The sequence below is a fragment of the Branchiostoma floridae genome, chromosome 9 (genome assembly GCF_000003815.2).
Source record: "Branchiostoma floridae strain S238N-H82 chromosome 9, Bfl_VNyyK, whole genome shotgun sequence".
NCBI classification, from domain to species: Eukaryota; Metazoa; Chordata; class Leptocardii; order Amphioxiformes; family Branchiostomatidae; genus Branchiostoma; species Branchiostoma floridae.
In genome coordinates, this window is record NC_049987.1 from 17,295,084 (window position 1) to 17,320,551 (window position 25,468).

General features: G+C 41.6%; 1 protein-coding gene across 2 annotated transcripts in view; it reads right to left on the reverse strand.

The window, feature by feature from the left end:
• Window positions 1-43: 43 nt before the first annotated feature.
• Window positions 44-25,468, reverse strand: part of LOC118423284 — a 30,848-nt gene continuing 5,423 nt past the window's right edge. Inside the window, exons 2-25 of one of the 2 annotated variants that reach the window (XM_035831375.1) lie at window positions 18,214-18,420; window positions 14,302-14,440; window positions 13,617-13,733; window positions 12,426-12,599; window positions 12,171-12,256; window positions 11,719-11,816; window positions 11,107-11,257; window positions 10,795-10,907; window positions 10,130-10,277; window positions 9,624-9,706; window positions 8,980-9,086; window positions 8,649-8,844; window positions 7,937-8,185; window positions 7,576-7,671; window positions 7,201-7,294; window positions 6,295-6,432; window positions 5,939-6,018; window positions 5,309-5,393; window positions 4,832-4,918; window positions 4,111-4,199; window positions 3,508-3,715; window positions 2,832-2,978; window positions 1,214-1,418; window positions 44-456 (exon numbers count right to left, since the gene is read on the reverse strand). In XM_035831375.1, coding sequence (XP_035687268.1) covers window positions 50-456; window positions 1,214-1,418; window positions 2,832-2,978; window positions 3,508-3,715; window positions 4,111-4,199; window positions 4,832-4,918; window positions 5,309-5,393; window positions 5,939-6,018; window positions 6,295-6,432; window positions 7,201-7,294; window positions 7,576-7,671; window positions 7,937-8,185; window positions 8,649-8,844; window positions 8,980-9,086; window positions 9,624-9,706; window positions 10,130-10,277; window positions 10,795-10,907; window positions 11,107-11,257; window positions 11,719-11,816; window positions 12,171-12,256; window positions 12,426-12,599; window positions 13,617-13,733; window positions 14,302-14,440; window positions 18,214-18,228 — 3,312 coding nt within the window. In that variant the 5' untranslated portion in view covers window positions 18,229-18,420 and the 3' untranslated portion in view covers window positions 44-49. Of the gene's footprint in view, window positions 457-1,213; window positions 1,419-2,831; window positions 2,979-3,507; window positions 3,716-4,110; window positions 4,200-4,831; window positions 4,919-5,308; window positions 5,394-5,938; window positions 6,019-6,294; window positions 6,433-7,200; window positions 7,295-7,575; window positions 7,672-7,936; window positions 8,186-8,648; window positions 8,845-8,979; window positions 9,087-9,623; window positions 9,707-10,129; window positions 10,278-10,794; window positions 10,908-11,106; window positions 11,258-11,718; window positions 11,817-12,170; window positions 12,257-12,425; window positions 12,600-12,871; window positions 13,038-13,616; window positions 13,734-14,301; window positions 14,441-18,213; window positions 18,421-25,468 lie in introns of those variants that run through there. The other variant, XM_035831376.1, reaches the window with a different exon arrangement.

Genomic DNA, 25,468 nt, shown 5'->3' on the forward strand with positions numbered 1-25,468 from the left:
TTATGTGCACTAGCTATTGTGACAGCCGTCTAATGGACTAATATATTGACTACTCATTTTTGGTAGAGGACTTAACTTGTACAAGGGCAGACGGCGAATCGAACTTACCAGCGCAAGTCTTGCCATCGGAGCCCGGTGCGTAACCGAGTCCGCATGACTTGACGCATTGGACACTTCCGTCATCGTTGTGGAAGACAAAGTTCTTACATACGCATGTCTTGCCATCGTCACCTGCTTCGAAACCGCTTGGGCATTCTGCGACGCACTGGGTAACTCCACCGCCCTTGTCAAAGACAAAGTCACTACATGCGCATGTCTTGCCATCGGGGGCTGGTTCGGTACCGGCTGGGCATACAGCGACGCACTGGATAACTCCACCGCCCTTGTCCAAAGAAAAGTGCTTACAGCTGCGGCATTCCGTGTCGAGCTTCGATCCAGGGGACATGGGGATACATCCTGTAATAGTAAAGGAAATATCTTTGTGTAAAATGAAAATGCCCATCAAAGCTCATCTCCACCCAAGGTAGCTTGCATGTATTATCAAGCAATGGCCCTGGTCTGGCGTACCGGCCTGAATCACCCTTCTGATTGGTTGACGTTAGGGCTAGTCAGCCAATCAGATCCCCTGTCAATCAGATACTCCCTTCTGTTGTTCGAGGGAACGTGATGAGTCTACCACGCTGCCTCCTGGGTGTTCGAGGTGTCATGATTGGCTTTTGACAGCTGACCTGCGCCTGCATAATTACAAGCATGGTTGGCAGGTCCGTTAGCCTCAGTCTTTGTCTGATACACACAAGAATGCAGTAAACACTACTCACTGTCCACAAAGCAAGGATGTTTGGGATATTATGATATAGCCAGGCGCCGTAGACCATTCAGAAGGCCCCATTCCATGTTGGTTATGACGCCGTAACACATAGATTCCAGTGAGTTCGGTGTTAACAAAATCAACACCGGTGTTTTGTTTAACACCTGACGAATCAGAAGGAGCGATACACAGGAAGGTAACCAATCAGAATTACACAGAGCATAGAGGAAAGATCATACCGCGCAGGGAGGAATGATCATGAAAACAGTACAGCTTCGCTCACTTGGTGGTTTCATTCGGTGGTTATGGCAAAGGGCCAGGCGTTATGACACCACCTACACCTCGGGCGGGTCATTAACCCTTAATTAAAACGCCAGCAATGCACAAACTCCAGGAAAAGCTCACCGTTACACTCTGGGTGACAGTCTTCCACACACTTCCCATCCTTCATGATAGTTCCTCCCGTACATTCCATTTCTCCTTGTGCTCCTCCCTCGATGATTCGAGCGTCCATGATCTCCACGTCCTCTTCCCCGCTGCCAAAGGAGTAGAAACGGATGCCGAATGGTGGGCCGGCATCATTGTAGACCATGTAGATCAGTCCTTTCTCCTGTTGGCAAAAAATGTTAAGAGAACCAAAATTAGTTGAGAATGCAAAAAAAGAGGACAGTGATTTACCACCAAGTTTGATGCTGGAACTGTGTTATGTTAGAATCAGGGACTTTTCCATATCATACTGTAAGAATAGAGCTAAGGAAAGAAAAAAGAAAGAAACAGAACTGACAGATAGAGTAAAAGCACTCACACTTTACCTAGAGAATCAAGAAAAAGGTGATGATAAAGCTGAAACTGAACTGGAAAGAACAAAAACACAGTTAGGAAACTACTATGAGGAAAAAGCTAGAGGAGCTTACATAAGAGCAAGGGCAAAGTGGATAAAAGAAGGGGAAAAGTGTACAAAATTCTTCTTAAATCTAGAGAGGCATAATGCTACCCAATCCAATATTGACATGTTAAAACTAGGAGATAATGTGATCACAAACCAAAATGAAATATTAACAGAAACAGTGAAATATTATAAAGACTTGTATGCACAAGAAGACATTAACCTGGAAGAGGTGGACAAATACTTGTCTGACATAGAATTAGATTGCACCCTAAGTGATGAGGAGAAAGAAAAAATAGATTCTCAGATCACAATAGAAGAATGTGAACGTGCATTAGAGAGTATGAAGAGCAACAGGGCTCCAGGACCAAACGGGCTCCCATCAGAGTTCTTCAAAAAATTCTGGAGTTTATTAGGACCTATTATTTTTAAGTCCTTTATGGAAAGTTTTGAAAACAAAACCTTAGCATATTCACAAAGAAAAGCACTGATAAAACTACTGCACAAGAAAAATGAATTACATATGTTAAAAAATTGGAGACCAATCAGTCTACTCAACTGCGACTACAAAATAATTGCATTTACGCTTGCCAATAGAATTAAAACAGTTATTTCAAAACTTGTTCACCAAAATCAGACAGCATACATAAAAGGACGATTCATAGGTGAAAACATAAGACTAATAAATGACATAATATTTTATACAAAACAGAAGAAAATACCTGGTATACTTTTGTTCCTTGATTTTGAAAAAGCATATGATACGGTAAATAGAGACTTCATGTATAAAACTATGGAAAAATTCAACTTTGGTCCAAATTTCACTCAATGGATTCGCATTCTTTATAAAGATACCCACAGTAGTATATTGAATAATGGTTGGATCTCTGAACCCTTCGCACTGGAAAGAGGAATAAGACAAGGCTGTCCTCTATCATGTTTATTGTTCATACTGGTTACTGAAATTTTGTCTACTAAATTAAAAAAAAAAAAAAATGTTAAGAGAAACGTTGTATCTTGTATGTACTCATAAACAGTATGAACTCGGTAGACCAGTACTACAAAAGAATGGGCATGTTATAACATGCAAATCTATAAGTGTAATAATAAATCTAAAAGTCTAGAAATATCACTTACGGAAGTGTCAGAGCCGATGCCATACTTGATGTAGGTTCGCTGGTTTTCCTTGTCTTCATCCAGGCAAATGAAGTACGGCTGGAACAGTTTGGAGTCGCCGAGACTTCGGGCACTCTTCGCTCCCTCGTATTTCACCAGCTTCATTCCCTGAGAATGTTAAAAGATGTTAACACCATTCGTAGCTTGGGAAAATGACAGCTCAGAGACGACGGTATTCTACCGGTTTCGACTTTAATTTGTCTTTCTCAAGAATCAGAGAAAGATCTTTAAAAAGATGTTAAATTTCGACATGTTACACAAAGGTTGGTGAAATATGATTGATAGGTGTTTATGACATCAAGACCATTCAGAGAACACAGTCTGACTTATGCAACAACAATGTCATAGCATTGTCAGGTAAAAAGATACTAAAACGGAAGTTCTGCTACAGTACCAAGGTCACAAACTAGGGGGCCCAAAATCTATATTGACCTGTGTCTTCCCAACACCTACCTAAATACTAAATATCATCATAATCCACCAAGTGGTTCAAATACAAATAGAAGCACACACACACAAACAAACCCAAAACTATATCTCCATTTTCATGGAGATAATAATATTATTCCAAACACAATTAGAACTGCCTGACCTGACAGTTGGTGCTTGAAACCCTATTAGAAAATATTGGCGTTACCTTGTAGAGCGCAACACCCTGGTAACTGATCTGGAGATGGTACCAGGTGGTCTTATCCCTCGGAATGGCGGAGAACACCACAAAAATGTCGCCTGAAGACGCCGCAACGAAGTAGATACACTGTCCTCCCGCCTTCGCGGGCTTGATTTGGTAAGAGTTGGACCACTTCACCGTGCAGGGCGCCTCGAGTATAGCGGTTAAAGAACGGCTGGTAGAAACAACAGAACAGCAATGCTTATCAGGAAAACACATTCTGAATGAACCATCAACAATGACTTCATTATTTCAGTGTTCCGAAAAATAGGAAGAAAGGACCAGACTCGCATCAGAACTGAGACGGACAAAGCGTAAAAACAAACAATAAGTACATTGTGTAGAATATGCACTATCATAGTCTCGCGAGACTGACAAATGCCTACTACATTGTACTAAACAATGTCATCTGTATCATTCTTTCTTTGCCATTGGTTGAATTGCCTGAACAATAACAACATTCAACGTCTAACAACATTTGGTATTGACGCACTTGCGGTTTCCGCAGTGTGAGAAGTGATCATAGGAGAGAACCTGGGTTACAATTAAATTCTATGCTATTGAACTTACCCCTTTGCCCGGGAGTGCTCTAACGGGCTGACATACTCAGCTCTGGCAACATTCCAGTCTGCGTAGTTGCGTGGCAAGTTTCCTAAAACCTGTAAAGACAAGGGCAGGACAATCAAATTCTAGCAAATCAGAGGCTTTCGTCCAACCAGAACTTTGTGTAGTATACGTATAGACAATAAGAATGGTGCGGTACAGTTAATATTGCTGACTTGAATGCTAATCAGTCTTTAGTAGGAATCGTTATGAAGAAAAGTTAAACAGCTAAGTTTTCAGCACAAAACTGGCCCTCAACTTGCTGGTTTAATGTCCAGCTCCAGTCTTTGTCAAGGAAAGAACAAAAGAAACTTTATATATGGTAGAAAGTTTATGGAAACTTTCATTTAACATTTTACAGGGCAAAAGAAGCCATTTTTTTACATGCGGGTCATTCTTTCACAGAGACGGGGTAAACCATAAACTTTCTGCAACTTATGATCCACTGCTCAGCGAATCACGTGTTATCTTTACATGGCGTCGCAGAAGTATTGCTACATTGCTTATTTCTTGACAAAGGCTTTTGCTTGACAGTTGGATATTTGATTATGTACATTTTTCTTTTAGGAATTACAGTTCATCTGACAGTGTGCTTCCAGTAAACATTACTACAAGATACACTAAGAATAAAAAGTACACGAATGACTAAACGAATGAATACCTATAAACATTGAAATTGGTGAAGTACCTGTTTGGATGCTTCTTGGTCTTGAGGTGTGACATCAAACGTTCCGGTTGCTTCATTGTATGTCATCACAAAACCAAAGCAGGAGACCTGTGTTTGTAAATAAGTTTGTTAATCACATGTTCTGAAAAATGTACATGTAACGTTACACCCTCCATCATTTTAAATAACTCTAAATAGAGCATTACACAGCCCAGAGTCAAAATTATACAAGGTATCGTCGTACTACACGTGGATTTGATAGTCACAAAACATCCAGTATAGCTCTAATATTCACACTCATGGTCCGCGAAATAGGTCATGGCTTGTTCTATTGGGGTCACATAGCGCAAAACAAAGATGTCACTTGTCACGCAACTTATACTACAAGTTACCGTGGTTAGCTCCCTTTAGGTCCCTGGAACATGTTGTCAGTCAGATGATGAACACGTTGTCTGGCCGCAACGCACATCATGCAATGAAAATCGAAGAAGGCCTTACCTTCCTGTTGTTGGTATCGCCACTCCCTCCATTGTTACGGCTGTCGTACATGTGTATTTGTCTTCCGGCAGTGTGGCAATTCCATCTATTGAAAAAGAATTTTGTAGTTTGTTGCGCCACATATCATTTGAAAATCAAATAGTTTAGCAATTCACCACAAAGGTATCGGATAAGTTTTGGGTAAAATTGGATACCGGTACAGAACATCCAAGTACAGGTACAGTTCAGGTCCAGAGGATTAGGTCCAGGTCCGGACCTGAACCACGACCGACCTAATCGTGAAAATTTGTGAATGGTCGATACTCAAAAAGTAGTCCAAGTTTGTACAAAGGAATATATTTGGCGGAATATTCGACTGCTATTGGCGTTTTAAAATCAACACTCTATACGTTTGACTGTAGAAACTCTACTCTACTTGGCTCTTGTTATTTAAATATGTAAGCGCCAAATCTTGTAAACCCCTGCCGACATAATCTAGCCATTTTCTACTTGATCCAAAACCCGGTCAATTGATTTTTTAGGGCTGTTTTTTTCGGACCGGTCTAACAAGAAAAATGATTTTGTACTGGTACATCATAGATTAGTACGTACATTGCTGATGGGCTATGTTAGGAATGTTTAGGTTCTTACCTTCCCCTGGCAAAAACCAGGAAGGCCTCTGTGTTCTTCGAAATGTCGTCGTTGATGTTTTCAGGAATATCAAAGATTATCTGCAATGAAAACAACAAAGTTATGATATTGATGTGAAGGCATTCTTGTAACATGCACAGACCAAATGTTTGGCACGATCAAATTATATATTCTGGTTACCACAGTTGTATTTGTTAAGGACAAACACACCAGGCTGTGTAGACTATTCACAAACCTCCAGTTCTAAATCAAAAATAAGTGACCCATGCGTTGATAACTGACAAATATTCACACTTGTAGGAATGATGAACCACTACGCTTCACTCACTCGGTGCTTTATCCCTTATACCTCCTACCATATAAGTGTCCCCATTGATGAGTTCCATCCATGTTGGGTAGGTAGTTCCCGAAGCGCCCCCCTTCACCTTCAACTCTTCAGTCGTACATCCAGGTTTGCCCCCCGACAGACGGAAATCCGTGGTGGGCACTGGTCCCTGTGGAAGAAAGACCGGATCAGTCATCAGGGTTCTGAATACGCAGTGATTTCATGAAAAGGTTTCATATACTAATTTCCCATATGTTTATAAGTAACGCAACTTAGCAAGTTGGTAGGTGTTAAAGACCACGAAGTGTGTCAAGTTTCGTTTCTCTGAGCTGCCTCAATGGGAAATCCCTGTCAACAAAATCATTCAATGCATATATTCAGGGCCTGATGACTGTTCTAAATTAGACTGCATCCGATGTAACATTTTGCTTAATCCTAGCCGCTGTTAAAAATATTCTTAGAATATAGAAACCAAATTATTCATACATGCATGCATGCATGCATGCCCTATATAAGTGCATATGCCATTTTAGCCCTCTACATTGACTGGAAGTGGGTTAGACAATTCATTTGTTTAACAGCCCTCGGAATTTGGATTATAATGGACACTATTTTGTATCATTATGTTGTGCCAGCTTTGTGCCAAAATGGCAGACTATATTTCTTAGAAGACAGGCAAGCACAGATAACATAGTTGGTTCTAATGGAACGGAACGGAACAGAACAGAAAATACAGTGTCACATTTACCTACGGTTAACAGTAAAACTAATTCTATCGTCTACAAATTAGATGCCAACTCTTTCGTTTCTGCTTGTAGTTCTCAACAGCATTAACCATAGTAGTACTAGTTATTCTCCAGAAATTGGTGATTGGTATCTCATAATGAATACATTCTAACCAGTGATGGAACATTGAACAAAATGTTATACACCATACCTCTTCCATGTACATAACGATTGCCCTTTCCAGTGCGAGCCGTTTCTTGTCCAGTCCTTCGTGAAACCTTTCCACTGACGTGAAGTCACAATATCTGTGCAGATTCAAAATGTAGGATCAATTCTTGGCATGAGCCTTAGATAACTTGAAAGGGTAAGAAATCACTAAGATATTTGCTGATTTGGTATATTCATGGCAATCAAAATCGATTAGACGCAAACATAACCGACGCCACTCCATAATCAGACCTATTTTTAAAGATCTATTATCATTATCATATTGTTGCCAGTTCAAGATAGATCTTCAAATTACAAATCGCATTCTAGACACAGGGATCAACATTGCACTCACATATTCTACAAATGTCAGAATTACCGTTTCTCAGTTACAGGTTCCATCACTCCTTTGCTGTTGTTCACCAGCTTCTTCACTTCATAGTACTTTCTTCCTGTGGTGTCTTCGGTCTTCAGGCTGTGAATTTGTTTACAGAATATGGAAGTAAATACAAAAACACCCAAATCTTGTAAGAACCTTACATACTTAGAAGATTCTATTGCCAAATTCTTATTTCTAAGTCCCTACAATCCATTGTCCTACATCCTGTACCATTAGGCCAAAGTAACATTAAAGAAATGTTAGTATTTACAATACAAAGATTATGGAACAGAGTTCCGTAGCACATATTTTCAACTGTTCATTTACTAGTAAAATTGAAATGATGAGTGATAAAGCTCACGTTTCACTGAAACAGCCGTCTGCAGCATCACTGATGTCAAAAGGGAAGAGAAGTTTGTAGTTCAAGTCCAACAGCTCCGCCATGGTGCCCATGAACATCTCGATGGGTTTGGGGTATGTAGGAATGGACTTCAGCCACTCGGTGAAGGTGTCTTTGAAGCCGGTGGAGTAGAAGTCAGCTACGATGGAGGCAACTTCCTGGTCGCCTCCTTCTACTGTCACGTGGGTGTTGGAAGTCTTGGAAGACTGTCTGTAAGATTACAGACGCTTGATTGTTTAGTATTCACAAGAGATTAGTTTTTACGACGATGATAAGATTTACATCGATTTTGCGTCATGGAACGTTTGTTACTGTGGTCAAGAATTATATGGGACATTGGTTAGTTTTTCGTACAACAGGTAATTGAAAAATAAGCCAAAAGCTGTCACTGTAACTTAGAGGTAGACCTCGTTTCCAGTCTAAGTATTATTCATTAGGTCATCAAGTGTTATAATTAAAGACTAAAACAAAACAAAAAAATCCCCTAATTTTGTAAAACATTCAAAGTGAAAATGAAACCAATTTCGAACCAACTTAGCCCACCGGAGGGATCTTTCACTGGTTGTGACAGAAAAGCCTGACAACATGTACAGATATTACATTGTGTTATATCATATTATATTATATTACCTTATCCCCACCATCATAAGTGCAAAGGAATTGTTTGTCATACGAGGATCCAGTAGACGATGATACTCCGAGGTGACCAGCGGCATTGAATGCAAGAGAATTATAAGAAGCCTGGGCCTGGATGGAGAAATCCTCGAAACTTTCACTCTTGGAGGCTTCTTGAGTCTTAAACAGCCTGAAGGAACCGCCAAACTTTGCTGACTTGATGAAATGAGTTCCATAGCGGATGATGAACTTTTCTGTATGCAAAAAAATGATTTTTTGCTTATGTTTGAGGCTGATTCTGTATGGAGAAAAAATGGGTTCTTACATATGAAAGATATTCTCGATGTGATATAGGAAATTAAAAAAAAAAAACAATGATTAAAACTTACGAAGCTTTGCCTGCCCCTCGATGAAATTTTTCGGAAGAGACAAGAAGTCCCGCAGGAAGGGCAGACTCAGGGTATCCGGCGTGATCTCATCCAGGAAGATTTCATACCTAGAGGTGAAATGGCACCATGAGTTAAGGTTTCTCATCAACAAAGTTCATAATCCGTCTATGAAGGTTAGGCTTCAAGGTAAAAAGATACGCCAAATAGCAAATATTCAAGCTACTGGATTTTTATGGAAACCATCAGATGCTGCTTTACTGACACTAACATTCCAACCTGATGAAACTATTCAAGGACAAAGTATGTCACAGACGAACGATAAGGAATGTTATATGAAACGTCTGACCGTTTCCAAAACCATAGCCCTTTCCAGTAGTATTTCTGTTTCACGTTACTTGTAATCACGTTATCGTACATAATATATAATATATATGTATATATATATATATATATATATATATATATATATATATATATATATATATATATATATATAAGCAAGGTGGGAAATGACTGACCAATGGCTTGCATAATCACTTCATTTAAAACATCAAGTTTGCTTCGCTCACTTGGTTGTTTATTTGGAGATGATTTTAAGTCCCTGTACTGTTCATCCGTCATTGCAATAACAAAAGCAAACTCACCTGATCACGTTACACTGAATAAGAGACATGAAGGCCTGTTTCTGTGATGACGACTCCTTCCCATATGCTGACTCAACTGCAGCCTGTGCAGAAATAGGATCCGTTAACGGTCAAGAAAAACATTCACAGACAACATCCTGGAGAACCCTTTTTTACAATAAATAGATCAAATGAATTATTATAATATATTAGGTAATGAATATATGGGTTGCAATTACATGTATCTGGGGTAAAGCCGATTTTAGACTCTCTAAAATACTGACTTAGGTTCCAGAATTCTGCTTCCAAAATTCAGAATTCTAAAGGATTTTAGGAACAGATTTTAGAATTCTGTGAGGCTGGCCTTAGAGACATCCGACTGATATATCATACTTACAAATATTAATTACCACATCTATTTACAACGATTAAGGTTTTTTGGACTTCAACTGTATGTCCGGAATGAAACTGGAGTCTAGCAGAAAAACTAAAAGTTTTCAGTGAAAAACAACAACGTGCAGACAAACCTGAAAGCCAAATCCGGAAAATGACATCCCGGCTTTCATCTGGAGAGAATGACGATAAGACTGTCTGGACTCAAAGACGTAGGAGGCGACTTCCGTGTCATATATGCCGTGAACGTTCATGGTGTCAGGAACGTCCTCATTCTGGTACCTGTGGTACACAGTGAACAATATTCTATTACAATATCATGGTATAATGAAGTCTTGTAATGAAAATTATATAAAATGGAGCAGTATGGTAATCACCAGGCAGATTTACCAGTGGCACAAGATAGTAGCAAAACTGACTAAGGATTACAGCTGGCCAAAGGATGTCATCAGCCAAACACACCCCTTGGCCGGCTTCACTCCTCTGGCAGCTTTTGATACAGCATTTCACAGCTGGCATCTTATGCTATTGTATGATCTGCTTGGAGATTAGCGGCATGGCCATATTGATCGCTACAAAGATACTTCAAGTTCAAACACAAGTTTTAGATACCGACCACTTGATCTATTTTAAGCTTTGTACATTACCACAGAATAATGAACTACAATCATGTCAAACATTACCGAATGGCACGTGGTATATGTTTGCCTGTGTGCCTGTGTATATTTGTGTTTAGATTTCTTTTAGATTACACATATTAGAATATTCATATACAATAGAGCGTTTCCTTGATACTCACGTTGCCGCTTTTCCACAATTCCTCTGCACGACTGTTTTCCTTCTGGACGCGCTGCTGTAGTCTCCGCGACCATCAAAGCCGACCCCGATGTAGCTACACCCCTCCATCATGTTCTGTGGGACAACATCACGTTAAAGTTACGGTAATGATTGAATGGATGAATTCCATTGCCATGTTTCTCCATAAGTTTGAATAGCAGCACATTGTTAGAGCAATAGCACAATGCCTTTATCATGGAAAGTAATACTATTTGTTTTTTCATAGTTTCAGAGCATGAATCAAGCCAAGTTGTATCCGGGATTGAAAACTCACACTGCAGGCTGGGGCGACAACCTTCTGGTTCGAGCACGGATCGCCCTCTTGGTATCCTGATCCGAAACATCCGTTCATCAAAGCAGAGCCCATCCCCATGGGGTAAGAGAACGCCTCTGGTTCGGAACTTTGATCGGGTTCACTGTCCGTCCTGCCATTGGAGAAATAAAGCTTACTCACAATGTAATGAAAATGAGGAATCTGGCCATGGCAAAAATACATGTATATCTGCTGCTGATCTCAAGTGCCATATGCCTCACTAACGTAAGTGGTCAGATATGCCTTTGTAATCACTTTTTACAAGCTCCTTTACTATAAAACGTAGGCATGCCCGACTAAAGTTGAGTACGAGTAACAGGATTTGTGGATAACAGGTGAAAGGTTAAAGATCATGACACAAAAACAAACATACTTTGAACATTGTAATGCAAATCGAGACAATAGCCCACACGAGAAATATTTACAAGTCATGAAGGACTTTTTTCACCTTTGACATATCCCGCAAATCAAATAACTAGATATGGCTTATTGTTGTCTGTTAGGAGAGGCGGTCTCCATCTTGACAGGCAGTTTTATCTGTACACAGACAAAAATAATGGACCAAATACATACTCGGGGTCTTCCTCCACGTCTATTTTCATCTCCATCCCTGGTGGGGCGAACATGTCATCCTCCACCATCCCCTTCTCTGCAACGAAGTCCACTTCAGCCTGCAGAACATAGTATATTCTATCAACGGAGATTCCAATAGAGTCGGTCGTTACCGTTGCATTTAAAAGTCAAGTGACATAAAGCATAAATATAAAGGAAACCAATTAACATATATACGAAAGAAATAAGTTTCAAATAAAGTTGCCGACATATTTCACTCAACGTCAAAAGCTTTGGTGACTTCCCCCAAACACTTCTACCGTTTTCCTTTATACTTCACGTTGGAATTACTGCAAACTAAACTCTAAAATTCTCAATACAGTGCTTCCAAGTTCTCTGTGTAGAGAATTACCACACAAATCTATTTCAATTTGCAAACAAGAAAAACAAGAAGTGTTACAGTACTGGTGCACCTTTATCTCATGCTCCTGGCCGCCACCACCGCCATCATCACCGCCATCACCACCATCTCCGCCCTCTTCTTTCTTTTCCTGTTCAGCTGTAAGGCAATTAGAAACAAAAGACATTCTGAAAAATTCGAAGCAAGCTATATTAATGATCAGAGATATCTCTTAATACAAACTGAATAACGACTTGTCAATGCACTCGAGGAGTCACAAACGATTCAAAGCTTCACTATATATACATATCAGACTTTTCTGCCTTACCTTTTTCAAATATCTTATCGACCGTTTCCTGGGCCACCTCTTTTTCCACTTCTGCCTCGACCTCAGCCTCCTGTTTCACACTTTGCGCCATGATGTCCGGTCCCATGTTCTCCATGCCGCCCAGTTGCTTTATTGTGTCAGTCAGTTTTCCTGCGTCGAAGCCCTCTCCTGATGCTGTACATGTTGAAATAGAAGAAACATTTGCTATCAGAAACAGCGTTAAGAATCAGTTCAGTTCAGTTCATACTCTGTGTCCGAGAGGTGACGCCAGGATTTCCACAAGTTTCTGACATTCAGACGGATATATTGATCTCCAGACGGTCACCAAATTGTAATATTGTCAAAGAATGGCGCTTATTTTCCCCTGAAAATCCACCACGTGATATGATTTGCTTGGACAGGGTGACCTGCTAACATCGATCTATCCCTAAGAATTGTGGCCCGACCGAAAATGTCTTCATAGACCTCCCAGATTTTTCCTGCTTTGTGACGACAGCTTAAATGACTGCATTTGCAGATGTTACATCCTCCTATGACAAGCCAGCCGCTTGCACGTATGAAGAGACGGCCGTGGCGTAGCGGACTGCATTACGTCATCTATAGCTGCGCGAGCCGTCACAAACCAATAACGTAGCCCCTACGGTGCGAGAGGCAACACGATTGGCTGATAACTTCCCCTCCATCAACAAGAGGTTTAGGGTCTTATTGGCTGACGCAGTAAGACGGACGCATTACAGGCCGGTACGTCAGGGCTGCTGCGTGAGCGCTGACGTCACAGTTGAGTTACGTGGTAGAGGACACAAAATTGGCATTATATAATTTATAGTGCCAAATTCGAATCCTTGAAAACTTTTTTCCTTGAAATTTTTGGCCCAATCTGGATGTATTGGGGGTTAGAGGGAACATGTATTTGTTCCGTTCACCCGTTTTGTTGGCGTAAGGTTTTATTGAGTTGTTGGGTTCCGCGGAGGGATATAAGAAGATACTAAGGGTCAAGGGTAAGGTCTGTTTACTTGACTCAGCTGTGACGAGAGTTTGAGCTGGTTGACACCCTGTTTTCTTTCCATGTTTAGCTAGTATACCCTTGTGACTTTCTGGTGGCAATAAGAGTACGCTGAAAACAGAGGGTTCCTAAGTCAACATTAGACATAGTACTGTGTACCAAACCAGTAACAAGGTCAAAAGACTTACATAAAAGGTTTCCAGCAAGATTCGCAATGGCCGGGAGGAAGCGTTTGTCCTTGACGTAAGCAGGGGCGTCTTCAGCAGCTGCTGCTTTAAGGGCATCTTCGAGTTCAGAATGCAATGCTGGAGTACAGAATGGAGTGAAAAACATCATCATGAACACTGAGAGGAAAACGTGTTTTCTATACTACGTTATGAATTATCACGTTTTTACATATTGGTATTCATTCGCTTGTTATCGAACATTCAAGTGCACATTGTTGCCATAAGGTCGCCTTATCGGATTTGGGAGCTAGTTAATACATGGCATTGTACATCCTGTGCAATATGGTAATAAGGAGTCGATGGAGTACACGAGAGCTTTTAATTCTGAAAAGAAAACTGTGTTTGATACGTTTTACTCATGTCATAATTATACATAAGCCACTTAGTCCATCAATCTAATAGTACCAAGTATACATGTACTGTTTACCGTACTTGGGTAATACATCAAAGTTAATGGCCATATAAAACACGTCTTGACATATATCTAGCATAACAACAGACTGTTTACAAGTTACAGTTCATCGTTGATGTCGCGCATGTGTAGTTTGAACGATGAACCGGCTTTTTTTTAAACTACCGTTTGTAACATTGACGTCTGGTCATAATTGGTGTCAATCAACCAGATTGTAAGGAGTCATACACTTACGTAGGGACCTTTTGACGACGCGGTGTCCGGGTTCAGACAATGGGTCCTTCTTTGACGCAGTCAGGATGAGGAACGCAGAGACGGCCAAGATCAGCACCAAGGGTACTCCCACACCCACTGCCCTCTTCATGTTGGGCATCTAATGCATAAAAGACATTGACATATTGTCAGTTACCATTATAGTATATTACCAATTCCCTCTAATGGGAAGATGCAGCTATACATGCCTTGCGAAAAAATCCTAACATGCTTAGTAAGTTAGTATGAAATTTTGGGAATTCTTGTCAAACGGACGCACTCTCTACTATTAGGCTTGCCCCTGATGAGGCGTCGCCAAACATTCATCATTTTAAACGAGTGGTCTTCAAAATTAGGGAAAAAACACACATCGCCCTGTGGTCATTGGGAATTCATCCCATCTTGGGCACAGGAGCCCACAATGTACATTTGAAAATAAGTAGACCCCCCTTCCCCCAAAAAAATTATTTTAAAGAGTTGTATGTAAACGTGTGGTCAAAGTCCTGTGGGCATACATATGCATATCCTTGGCACACCTATCTTAAATTTCAGGTCATTGGGGACATGCAGTACCGGGGTACAGGAGCCGAAGATGTGCGTTGTTTTTCGCGGAAAATAGCAGAAAATATTCAAATAGATGTAATGCATGCCAAAGGTGTAAATAATGTCCTGTGAACATTTATCTGGCGTCTGGTTTAAAAACGAGGCCATAGGAGACCAAATTTGGTCGAAAAATGTCCAAACAATCAATGATGTCAAAAAAACCATTTAAAGACATTAAGAAGTCCGGGGATATTTCACAATGTACTATTATGTCAAATATTAGGTCATTTGGCCCGAAAAGAATGGAATATTGCTGTTACTAACAGTGTTAGCTATGTGGGAAGCGCACATCCCATCCAATAGCATATATCTTCGATCTATTAAAATTCAGTAGCACGATGCATTTGAAGAAAAATTAGAGAACATAACAGGCATCAACAAGACACAAAAGGACGACATGAGAACCAGTAGGTTTCGCCTGGAGCAACTATTCACGCGCCATTGGTTGCTATAATATATAGTCCTATTGTCAGACTTGTTGAACAGCTGCAATTATGAGAGCACGTGTGGTCTATCGCAATATCCATGTTTGGGAATGCCTGACTTCTACTAAACTTTTGTTCTTGCTGATCCACTGTCCCCAGTTGTTTCTCCTTTCTAGAAGAGCACCGCCACCTGTGACTTATAATCCTCGGGCGTGGGATAGAGAGTTGTTGATAAGGAAGGGGCGAAGCGACGAAAAAAACAGCAACAGTCGTCTGAACGGAGCAAAAATGAAAACTCAGCCGCTCACGACAACGAGGAATGAGGGATGCAGAGGACGGTAGAGGGGGGAGGGGTGGGCCATGACGGAGGTCATTAGGGATAGGGAACGTTCGTACAATTTGCGAGCCGACAGAAATCGTGAGTACTGCTGTACAAGTGACCCGCCGATTGATCTAAAATGGACGGATTTTTTTCTGCGTGGCCCTGGCTCCACAAAAGCTACATAGTTCGAATACGTTGTTGTTTAACACACAGCGGACCTTAGACTACGCCCAACAACATAGGCGAGGAAGTTAGTTCTTGCCCGACGATTGAGGTAAGATATTTACTTTATTTACAGGTCTACCTTCGGGGCGAGATTAAAGTAAGGCTAAGGTAAGGCAGTGGATTGTTGTCCGCTGTGTCGTGGGCATTCTTTTGGGAGGTGGAGCCCATCCCACTTCTTCAACCGTCTTTCACCTCCCCAAACGAAGTAAGGTTTCCATCTTTACACTAGAGACCCAAACAAACTGAGAAAAGCCTTGTAAGTTGTCTTGCCCGAGGGTAAATGATTTGAACCAGGGGCATGAGAAAAAGTGCCTTTTGTGGGGATTGAATAATTGTAATTGCTATAAGTACTCGGCAAAGTTTGGCTGATAAGACTGTAGACATCCTCGAACTTTTCACTTTTGCGCGAAGTGTCAGTTAAGATAATGAATGGATACATAAACACTAGAGTAAACAGGTTCTCTGACCTATTTTTTCTCTGACCTATTTATTAATGGGAAGGCAAGTAAACTACTTTTGAGAACAAAGGCGGAACCTAGGGGCCCAAGCTCAATCATGTATATATATGCCTCAAAGACCGAGCTTTTAAATACATGACAAAGATAATTTTACAGAAAGAAGACGAAAATCATTTACACTATAGTCATATTTAGTTCACATGGAACATGTCGACAGTTATAAGAGGTCTTATGAAAATCACAAAGTCCTCAGGCATCGTTTGGGAATGTGCGAGGTGTCTTGACAGATTAACACTAAATTTGGTAATAGGATTTCCCTGCTTGGGCCTCCTTGGACTTAGGTCCCAATTGGAAAAAGAGGCCCTGCCGGGTACCTCACGCGCTGTTTTTGGAACTTTCGGGCTTGCCCATGTAACACCATGATTCTCCCTGGGTATTTCGTGGCCCGACCGGGCACCGGGTTGAATTTAAGTTGGACTTTAAAAGAACCCAGGGTTGGACAAGTCCACTAGCCCTATTGTCCAGGGTAAGTGAAAGTACTGATAGGACAAGTGCTCTACCAACCCCCACCTGTCCTTTTGGGTAAGCAAGATTTATCGATTGAATGGGATTTTGATTTACTTGTCACTTTTTACAGCCATGACATCAAGTATTGAAAAATAGAGGAAAACTTCAGGAAATGTATATAAAGTTACACTTGAATTTTGGGCAAGTGAAAATTGGCTCGGGCAAGTAAATTTTGTATGTGCTTGCACGATATAGGACAAGTGAATTTTAGATAAACCATAAATCCTGAAACCAGGTACCCGGTAACAATTAGACGCCGCGACCTACCCTTGGGGAAGACCGAGTGGTAACCCCAAAGTAAGCAGCAATTGCAAATTTGTGGCTTCGGAGCTACATCCCTGATGGGCACCGGTGCAGTTGGGACGTAATCCAATCTCGACTATTGCATGGTTTGTGCATTAATTCTTTTCATCTAAATCACATAAAGGTTACGCGTTTACATCTGGTAGTATATGTTAGCGCGAGTACGATATCCAGGGTCCGATGGAGTAAATGAAAACGACAGAGGACCATGACTATACAAAAGATGAAGGAGGGCTTTAATACAATGTGACCCAAAACGAAAATGATCCCGGCGGAAAAAAATTATTCAGATCCAAGTCAAAACTTAATTGTGACAACACCGATAGGGCCCCTGTCGGGATCTCCGGGTAATAATAATCACTAGGTGTATTTTGCCAGCCAGTAGTTACCCAAATTATGAGTAATGAGGCTGCTTAACGTGGTCGAGGCACCTCCTCGAGCACGGGACCCCCGTTTTACGTCCCTCCCGGAAGACGATTGCGTGGAAAGCTTCGTGAGGCTACAGCAATCCGGTCGTCATTGGTTGGGGGTCTCCAATCCAAGAACTGTCCGAACCGTCGCGTTGCTTAACTTCCGAGATCGAGGGATCGGGTGTACCAACGCACCACGCGTTAAAATGAACTAGAAGAAGAACAGATAGAATCAGCCCGTAAACTATACCCGGCGGCGCATCGGTTTCAAAATGTGACAAACCGGTGTTTAGACCACGTACGTCCAATTCATGCCACCTTGAAAGTAGCCTACGGTACATACAGGAAATTGCATCAGCATGATTGTCAGAGAGAATGAGGATGCTGTACCTATTCTCGGGATGGTCGGGATTTTTACCGGAGGGGAGCGAGCCGGTAAAAATCTCGACCGCTACTATCTCTGCGACCAAATCCCTGCATTGGAAATCGCTGTACCGGCGAATCTCGGACGAGTCGATGAAATGGGAACGTTAGAGGACGATAGAAAAGAAAGACAATTGGATAAAGTATCTGGTACCCACCTTGTGCTCATACATGGTGCTCAGGCGAAACTTGCGTCAGATGATCAGCGCTACACCAGTCGAAGCTTGTTTGTGAAGGATGCGGGAACGATGGTAGGAAGACCGAAGAACGGAGTAGGAAAGTTTCCTCAACCAGGTCGAAGTCTTGCCGGTACAAAGTGATGTCCGCGTGATGAACGCGGCAACTGCAGCTGAAACATTGTGGGGCTGCAGCAGGTATATAAAGGCACAGAAAACAAAAGAATAAGCTTGATGTGAACACTTCTGACCAATGGGAGCACCACACGTCCCCGTGTGCGCTAACATTCAGTAAAAAGACAATACAGAAGAAAAGTGGAGAACAAAAAAATGGCCCTGTGGCGAGCAGATCTAACGTGTGTAATGAGTGCAATAATTGCAATGAAAAAGAAAAGGCAATCTAACCAATAGCAACTCGACACGTTTGTCGGACCAGTAGTCCTCTTTAGAGGCTGATTTAGACATCGTGACCCACTTTTAAGAATAATTATGATGACTGAGAGTGCTGACTCATGTTTCGTAAACTATTTTTCATTAAACGTTAAAAACTTAGCGGTAAACTAATGCCGTCAAAGGAAGTACCGAAAGGCAGTACAAAACAAGAGATAATGTAGACAATAATCATGGTTCAAAATTATCGCTAAACTGCTACCTTTCTTTGTATGATGTACTCTGCCTTCTGTGTCAACTCATTCAGACGGTATTCGGGCTTATACTGCCTCTTTTGTGTAAGGGATATTAAGCTGCACAATGTTACTCATCTGTTTCCCAACAGTGCCAAATAATTCCAGTCTAAACTGGTGTAATGGAAGTATAAAGCATAACTCCTACAAAAAGTAAATTACCCCACCAAAGTGGCACCGAGCATCAACGCGTATATTAAGTTGATGTAAAGCAGGTTTTACAATGAATTCCTGATTTTCGACGGTACCTTAATTTGGTGTGTCTTCTTGCTGTCCTGAAGTAGCACACATGTTTGTTTTCTAAGATTGTCAAAGACAACGGTCTTACTTCTTCTCATGGTGATACAAAACATTGCGACGGTTCTTTGTCCCATACTTGACCAAACCTTTTTCTAAAGTGCTATACTGTATTAAGGCTGTGCCGTTTGCAAATCTGGTCTTACATACCAATTTTGATATCTTTATCGAATGTTTTTAAAACGTTTGTGCTGTTCAGTACTGGACAATGACAAGTAGAAGACTGTTTTAGGAAGATACAGATTTTTTACTGAATATGCATACCGTGTCTACACGCAGTCTGTTGCTTATTATTTAGTATGGATCAAACGCTCTGCCTTACACTGCGTACTTTGATATATCCATACATGTTATGCTGTATGTTGTATGTGTAGTACATGGCCATGTAGAAAGATACGTATTTTTTTCTGAATGTGTAGTCTGTTCCTAATACATGTAGTATAGTATGTCACTCCGATTGGATCAAGCGAACTGCCTTGTACTGCATACTTAACAATCCATATGTGATTATTTTACATGTTATGGTGTGTTTGTGTAGTACATGGCCATGTAGAAGAGCAATAGCCAAGATTGGATAAGCACCCTATCACCGGTGATATACACAATTTAGTCTTTGTAAGTCATGGCTTCTTGCACATTTCCTGCCGATGCAATTTGCTGTTCTCTTTTAAGTTCTAGTAGTCCCTATATGACTACGTACCCCACGTGACGTTAATGTGTATAGTGTAAAGTTAGTTTTGTATTCATCCTAAATCCTGTGCAATGGTATTTGTCATGTATTAAAACAGAAGGTCTTTTGGGGCATTTATGGTTGAGCTCTCTAGGTGTTCGTACCTCTCTAGAGATCTCAAAAGTTGTCTACTGGCCATCAAGTCAAATTGGTAGGAATCCTGACCCAGTTGCTTAGGACGGCTGATGAAACAGCCCGAGACTCCGTCTACTTCAGCAGTTCTGTGGCAATACCTTATGTTATGTAGCTGACACTTCGCATAGAAAACAAAAGAATGAGCTTGATTTGAACACTTCTGACCAATAGGAGCAACACACGTCTCCGTTTGAGATGACATTACAGTAAAAAGAAGAAAACTGGAGAACAAAAAAAAGCCCTGTGACAAGCAGATCTAGCCAATGGCGTCACCACACGTGCGTAATGAGTGCGACAATTGCAATGAAAAAAAGGGGACACTTCCTCAGGTGGCCTTCGTCTTACCAATAGCAACACGACACATCCACCAGGTCAGTAGTCCTCAGCAAATTTCGCGTGACCGTAAAATTCACAAAGTTGCCGCAATAGTTTGTCACCAAAAGGCCCGACCCAGTCAGATACACGTACCTGATTTAAGACCTAGCCGTTCGGAGACTTCACAACAGCCCTGTGAGGTGTTGTATTGTTATGCCACAGTCGGATCACACCGACGCTGTTGCCTGTTCTGAACGGAGGGTACACACAGCACCCCCCCCCCTCTAGTAGTGCGAGGAAACTGACTGAGGATAAAGAAAGGGTTTCGAGGGTCCAGATTCGAGTTCACATTTATCCTAATCCCCTTGCAGACCATCCTGAAACGTTAGAAATGCGAGTAAAAACAGTCCCATGGCCCCAGGAACTCTGGGCCCGCCAGTTCACAAACCAACGCATAGCCCACTCCAACTAATGGAATGCTCAGCTACAGATAATAATGTAACCTGACCCTTATGTGGCTTTATGTATTGGGAAAAAAGGCGACAGAACCCTGAATAGAAGCAAACCGGTACAGTGGCCTGAGAAGTAAACCAAGCAGATGGAGGTGGAGAATATTGTGTCGAAACTGGCCCTACAGGTCCAGGGCATGCTGCAAGGCTACCCAAACTAATATCACTTCCAACTAGCATTGAAAGGTATGTGTCCTCCAAAATCAAGACCACAGCCTGTCCATTCCCAAACACACAAAAAGAAAAAGACCCGCCATAGTGTAAAGTACGTTTTGTATTCTCTCTAAGTCCTGTGCAATGGTGTTAAAGTGTCTTTGTCATGTATTAAAACACAAGGTCTTTGAAGGCATTTATGGCTGAGCTCGGGCTCGCATCTCTCTTAAAAGTTGTCTACTGGCCATCAAGGCAAATTAGTTATTATCTGCGCCACTTTCGCGGAGTCGTTACTACGATCAGAGTTCCGGGACTGGCTCCCTCCATCCAGACAGCACGTGACTGGACGTTCCACTCGCAGCTCAGAGAAACTGGACATGCCACTATGCCGTACGGACAGATACAAGAACTCGCCTATACCATATCTTGTGAACTTACTGAACAAGTGACTACCCCCGAACTGAGCACTAATCCTAATGTATGTTACACTGCATTGATAAGACACTTGATTGTATGTAACTATATTGTTGTACGATAACCCTTCGTTTCGTTATTTTTATAATCCTCACGGAACGACGAGTTCCCTTCAATAGTATGGGTACAATTCTCAAATGCTTGTAATTTTACTTCCTTTTAAGATTGTAAGATAACGAAGAGATTTTATCATGGCTGGTTTTAATGTACATAATTGTAAATGACGGCGCAATTCAGCTACTGCTGCGATGCCGTGCATCTGTAATAAAACTTGTAACTTGTAAAAAGTTGGAACCCTGGCCCAGTTGCTTAGGACGGCTGATGAAACAGTCAGAGAACCCGCCTACTTCAGTAGTGCTGTGATCATACAGCATGTTATATAGCTGACACTTCGCATAGATGAGAAAGTCGGGGACGTCTTATAAGAACCCTGACCGAGTTGCTTGGGACGGCTGATGAATCAGTATATAAGTCAGACAACCTGTTTACTTCTGCAGTTCTGTGGTCATTCATCATGTTATAACTGACACTTCGCTTATGTAAGAAGGACGAGGACGTATTGTCACTAAGCCGGGTTAATAAAAGGGGAAGAAAACAATTGAAAGAGCTTGCTGTGAACACTTCTGACCAATGGGAGCACCACACGTCCCCGTGTGCGCTAACATTACAGTAAAAAGACAATATAGAAGAAAAGTGGAGAGCAAAAAAAGCCATGTGGCAAGCAGATCTAATCAATGGCGGCACCACACGTGTAATGGATGCAATAATTGCAATGAAACAAAATATGACACTTCCTCAGGTGGCCTTCGTTTAACCAATAGCAACACGACACATCTGCCAGGCCGGTAGTCGTCTTTAAAGTCAGTAAATTGCAATTATAAATTTTCGGCCAGTGTGAAGAAAACGTAGACAGAGACAAAAGACGTCCTTGGTCTAACCAATAGCAACTCGGCACGTTTGTCGGACCTGCCGTCCTCTGTAGAGGCTGAGTTAGACGACATGCCCCACTTTACGAATATCTATGATGACTGAGATTGCTGACTCTGTAGACAATTTAACGTTAGTAATTGGAAAAGAAGTTTGGAATATTTCGTAGACTATTTTTCATTACAAGTTAACAACTTGGCGATAAACCAATGCCGTCATGGGAAGTACTAAAAGGCATGAAAACCAAAAATAATGTAGATGATGTACTCTGACTACTGTGTCAATTCATTCAGACGGCATTTCGGCTTATACTGTCTCTCGTGTGATGGGGATATTAAGTTGCACAGTGTATCTTTGTCATGTATTGAAACAGAAGGTCTTTGGGGGAATTTATGGTTTAGATCGGGTCTCTATGTGTTCGCATCTCTCTCAAAAGTTGTCTACTGGCCATCAAGTCAAAGTAGTATTAGGAACCCTGACCCAGTTGCTTAGGACGGCTGATGAAACAGTCAGAGAACCCACCTACTTCAGCACTTCTGTGGCCACACTGTTACATCATGTTATATGGGTGACACTTCGCATAGATGAGAAGGTCGAGGACGTCTTGTAGAACCCTGACCGAATTACTTGGGACGGCTGATGAAACAGTATATGGGTCAGACAACCCGCCCACTTCTGCAGTTTTGTTGTCATTCATCATGTTATAACTGACACTTCGTATGACGAGGACGTATTGTAACTAAACCAGGTATACAAAGGCGCAGAAAACCAAAGAAAGAGCTTGATGTGAATACTAATGACCAATGGGAGAACCACACGTCGCTAACATTATAGTAAAAAGACAATATAGAAGAAAGGTTGAGAACAAACAATTGCCTTGAGGCGAGCAGATCTAGCCAATAGCGGCACCATACGTGTGTAATGAGTGCAACCATTGCAATGAAAAAAAAATGTGACGCTTCTTCAAGTGACCTTCGTCTAACCAATAGCAACACGACACATCTACCAGGTCGGTAGTCCTCTTCTTTGGGGTCTGCAAATTGCGCGTGACATAATCTGTCGCCAAAAGGCCCGGCCCAGTCAGATACAGTACCTGTTTAAGACCTAGCCGTTCGGAGACTTCACAACAGCCCTGTGAGGTGTGGTATTGTTATACCACAGTCGGATCACACCGACGCTGTTGCCTGTTCTCCTGAACGGACGGTGCACACAGCAATTCCTCCCTGGTAGTGCGAAGAAAAATTAGGATAAAGAAAGGGTTTCGAGGATCCAGATTCGAGTTCACATTTATCATAATCCCCTTGCAGACCATTCTGAAACGTTAGAAATGCGAGTAAAACAGTCACCTGGACCAAGGAACCCTAGGACCGCCACTTCACAAACCAACGCATAGCCCACTTCAACTAATAGAATGCTCAGCTACAGATAATAATGTAACCTGTTTCATATGTAGCCATGGTGAAACAGGCGACAGAACCCTGGACAGAAGCAAACCAGTACAGTGGCCTGATGAGAGGTAAGCCAAGCAGATGTAGGTGGGAAACATTGTGACCAAACTTGCCCCGCAGCTCCAGGGCACGCTGCAGGGGGCCCAAACTAATACCACTTCCAACTTACATTGTCCCCCAAAAAATGAAGACCACAGCCTGTCCATGCCCAAACACACTAAAATAAATAGGCCCGCCGAGTGTCAAGTTCAAAAACCAAAATCAAACTTGACCGTCAGGCAACCACCTTCTACCTATGTACCAAATATCATCGCGATCTCACGTTTCGTTCTGGAGATACAGCGCCCTAAACACCTCTTCCACACACACACAAAAAGCTACATGCAGTGTCAAGTTCAAACATCAGAAAGCCTAGAATCAAACCTGAATGTTAGGCAACGACTCCCAACCCATTTACTAAATATCATCTCGATCACACGTTTCGTTCTGGAGATAAAGCGCCAGGAAACGCCCCTTTAACATACAAAAGGCTACCTGCAGTGTCAATTTAAAACACAAGGAGGCCCAAAAACAATCGTGAGCATTAAGAAACCGTCCCTAACCCGTGTATCAAATATCGCAATTACGCTTTCTGTTCTGGAGATATATATTGCGCCAGAAACGCCCGTTCTACACACTCCTATGCTACTGAAAACATCAAAACAGACAGCTGTCCCCAATTAAGTTTGAGAGAGGGAAGACCAGATCACTCCAGATCAAGAAAAGGGGTGTAGATATTCTAAACAACCACAAAACTGTAAAAACTTCTAATGCTCGCTAAGGCACAATGGCTCACAGCATCTACCCCATAGCAAACGTGATTGCAATCCATTCAGAGGTTCTAAAGATATTTGTACGGAGACACAAAGAAAACAATCACAAAAGTAATCGACCCTAAAACGCCAGACAGCTATTAGGCCAAAATTTAAACCACTTAACATTTTTGTCAGCAGCTATTTTGCACTAAAACATCACACCCAAAGGGCATTCAACGCCAAATATATTTAAACTTCCTCTTACTGCAGTACCAAGGTCAATCACCAGGTGCTCAACATCGACCTTCACCGTCCAAATCACCCCAACTACCAACTTGCCAAACAGCATCCCAATACATTCTCGTGATATACTCCAAAACGTGATTCGTACCAAAAACAGTACCTGCATTTAGTAACAAGTCGTAGTTTAACATCTTCAGTTAAACTATTCAGACTAAACGGCCGTTGCCATTTTACACCGTTGATGTCATATCCCAGTGAGACGAAGAACGCAAACGAGCCTCTTCGTAAATTAACGTTATACGATTATACTGCTGTGTTGCGCTTATGGTGGTACGTGGAAGGGGTCTACCGAAAGTGCGAAAAGGAACGAAAAGGAACGAAAAGGAACGAAAAGGAACGAAAAGGAACGAAAAGGAACGAAAAGGAACGAAAAGGAACGAAAAGGAACGAAAAGGAACGAAATGGAACGAAAAGGAACGAAAAGGAACAAAAATGAAAGTACCAAATAAGTGCGAAAAGGAACGAAAAG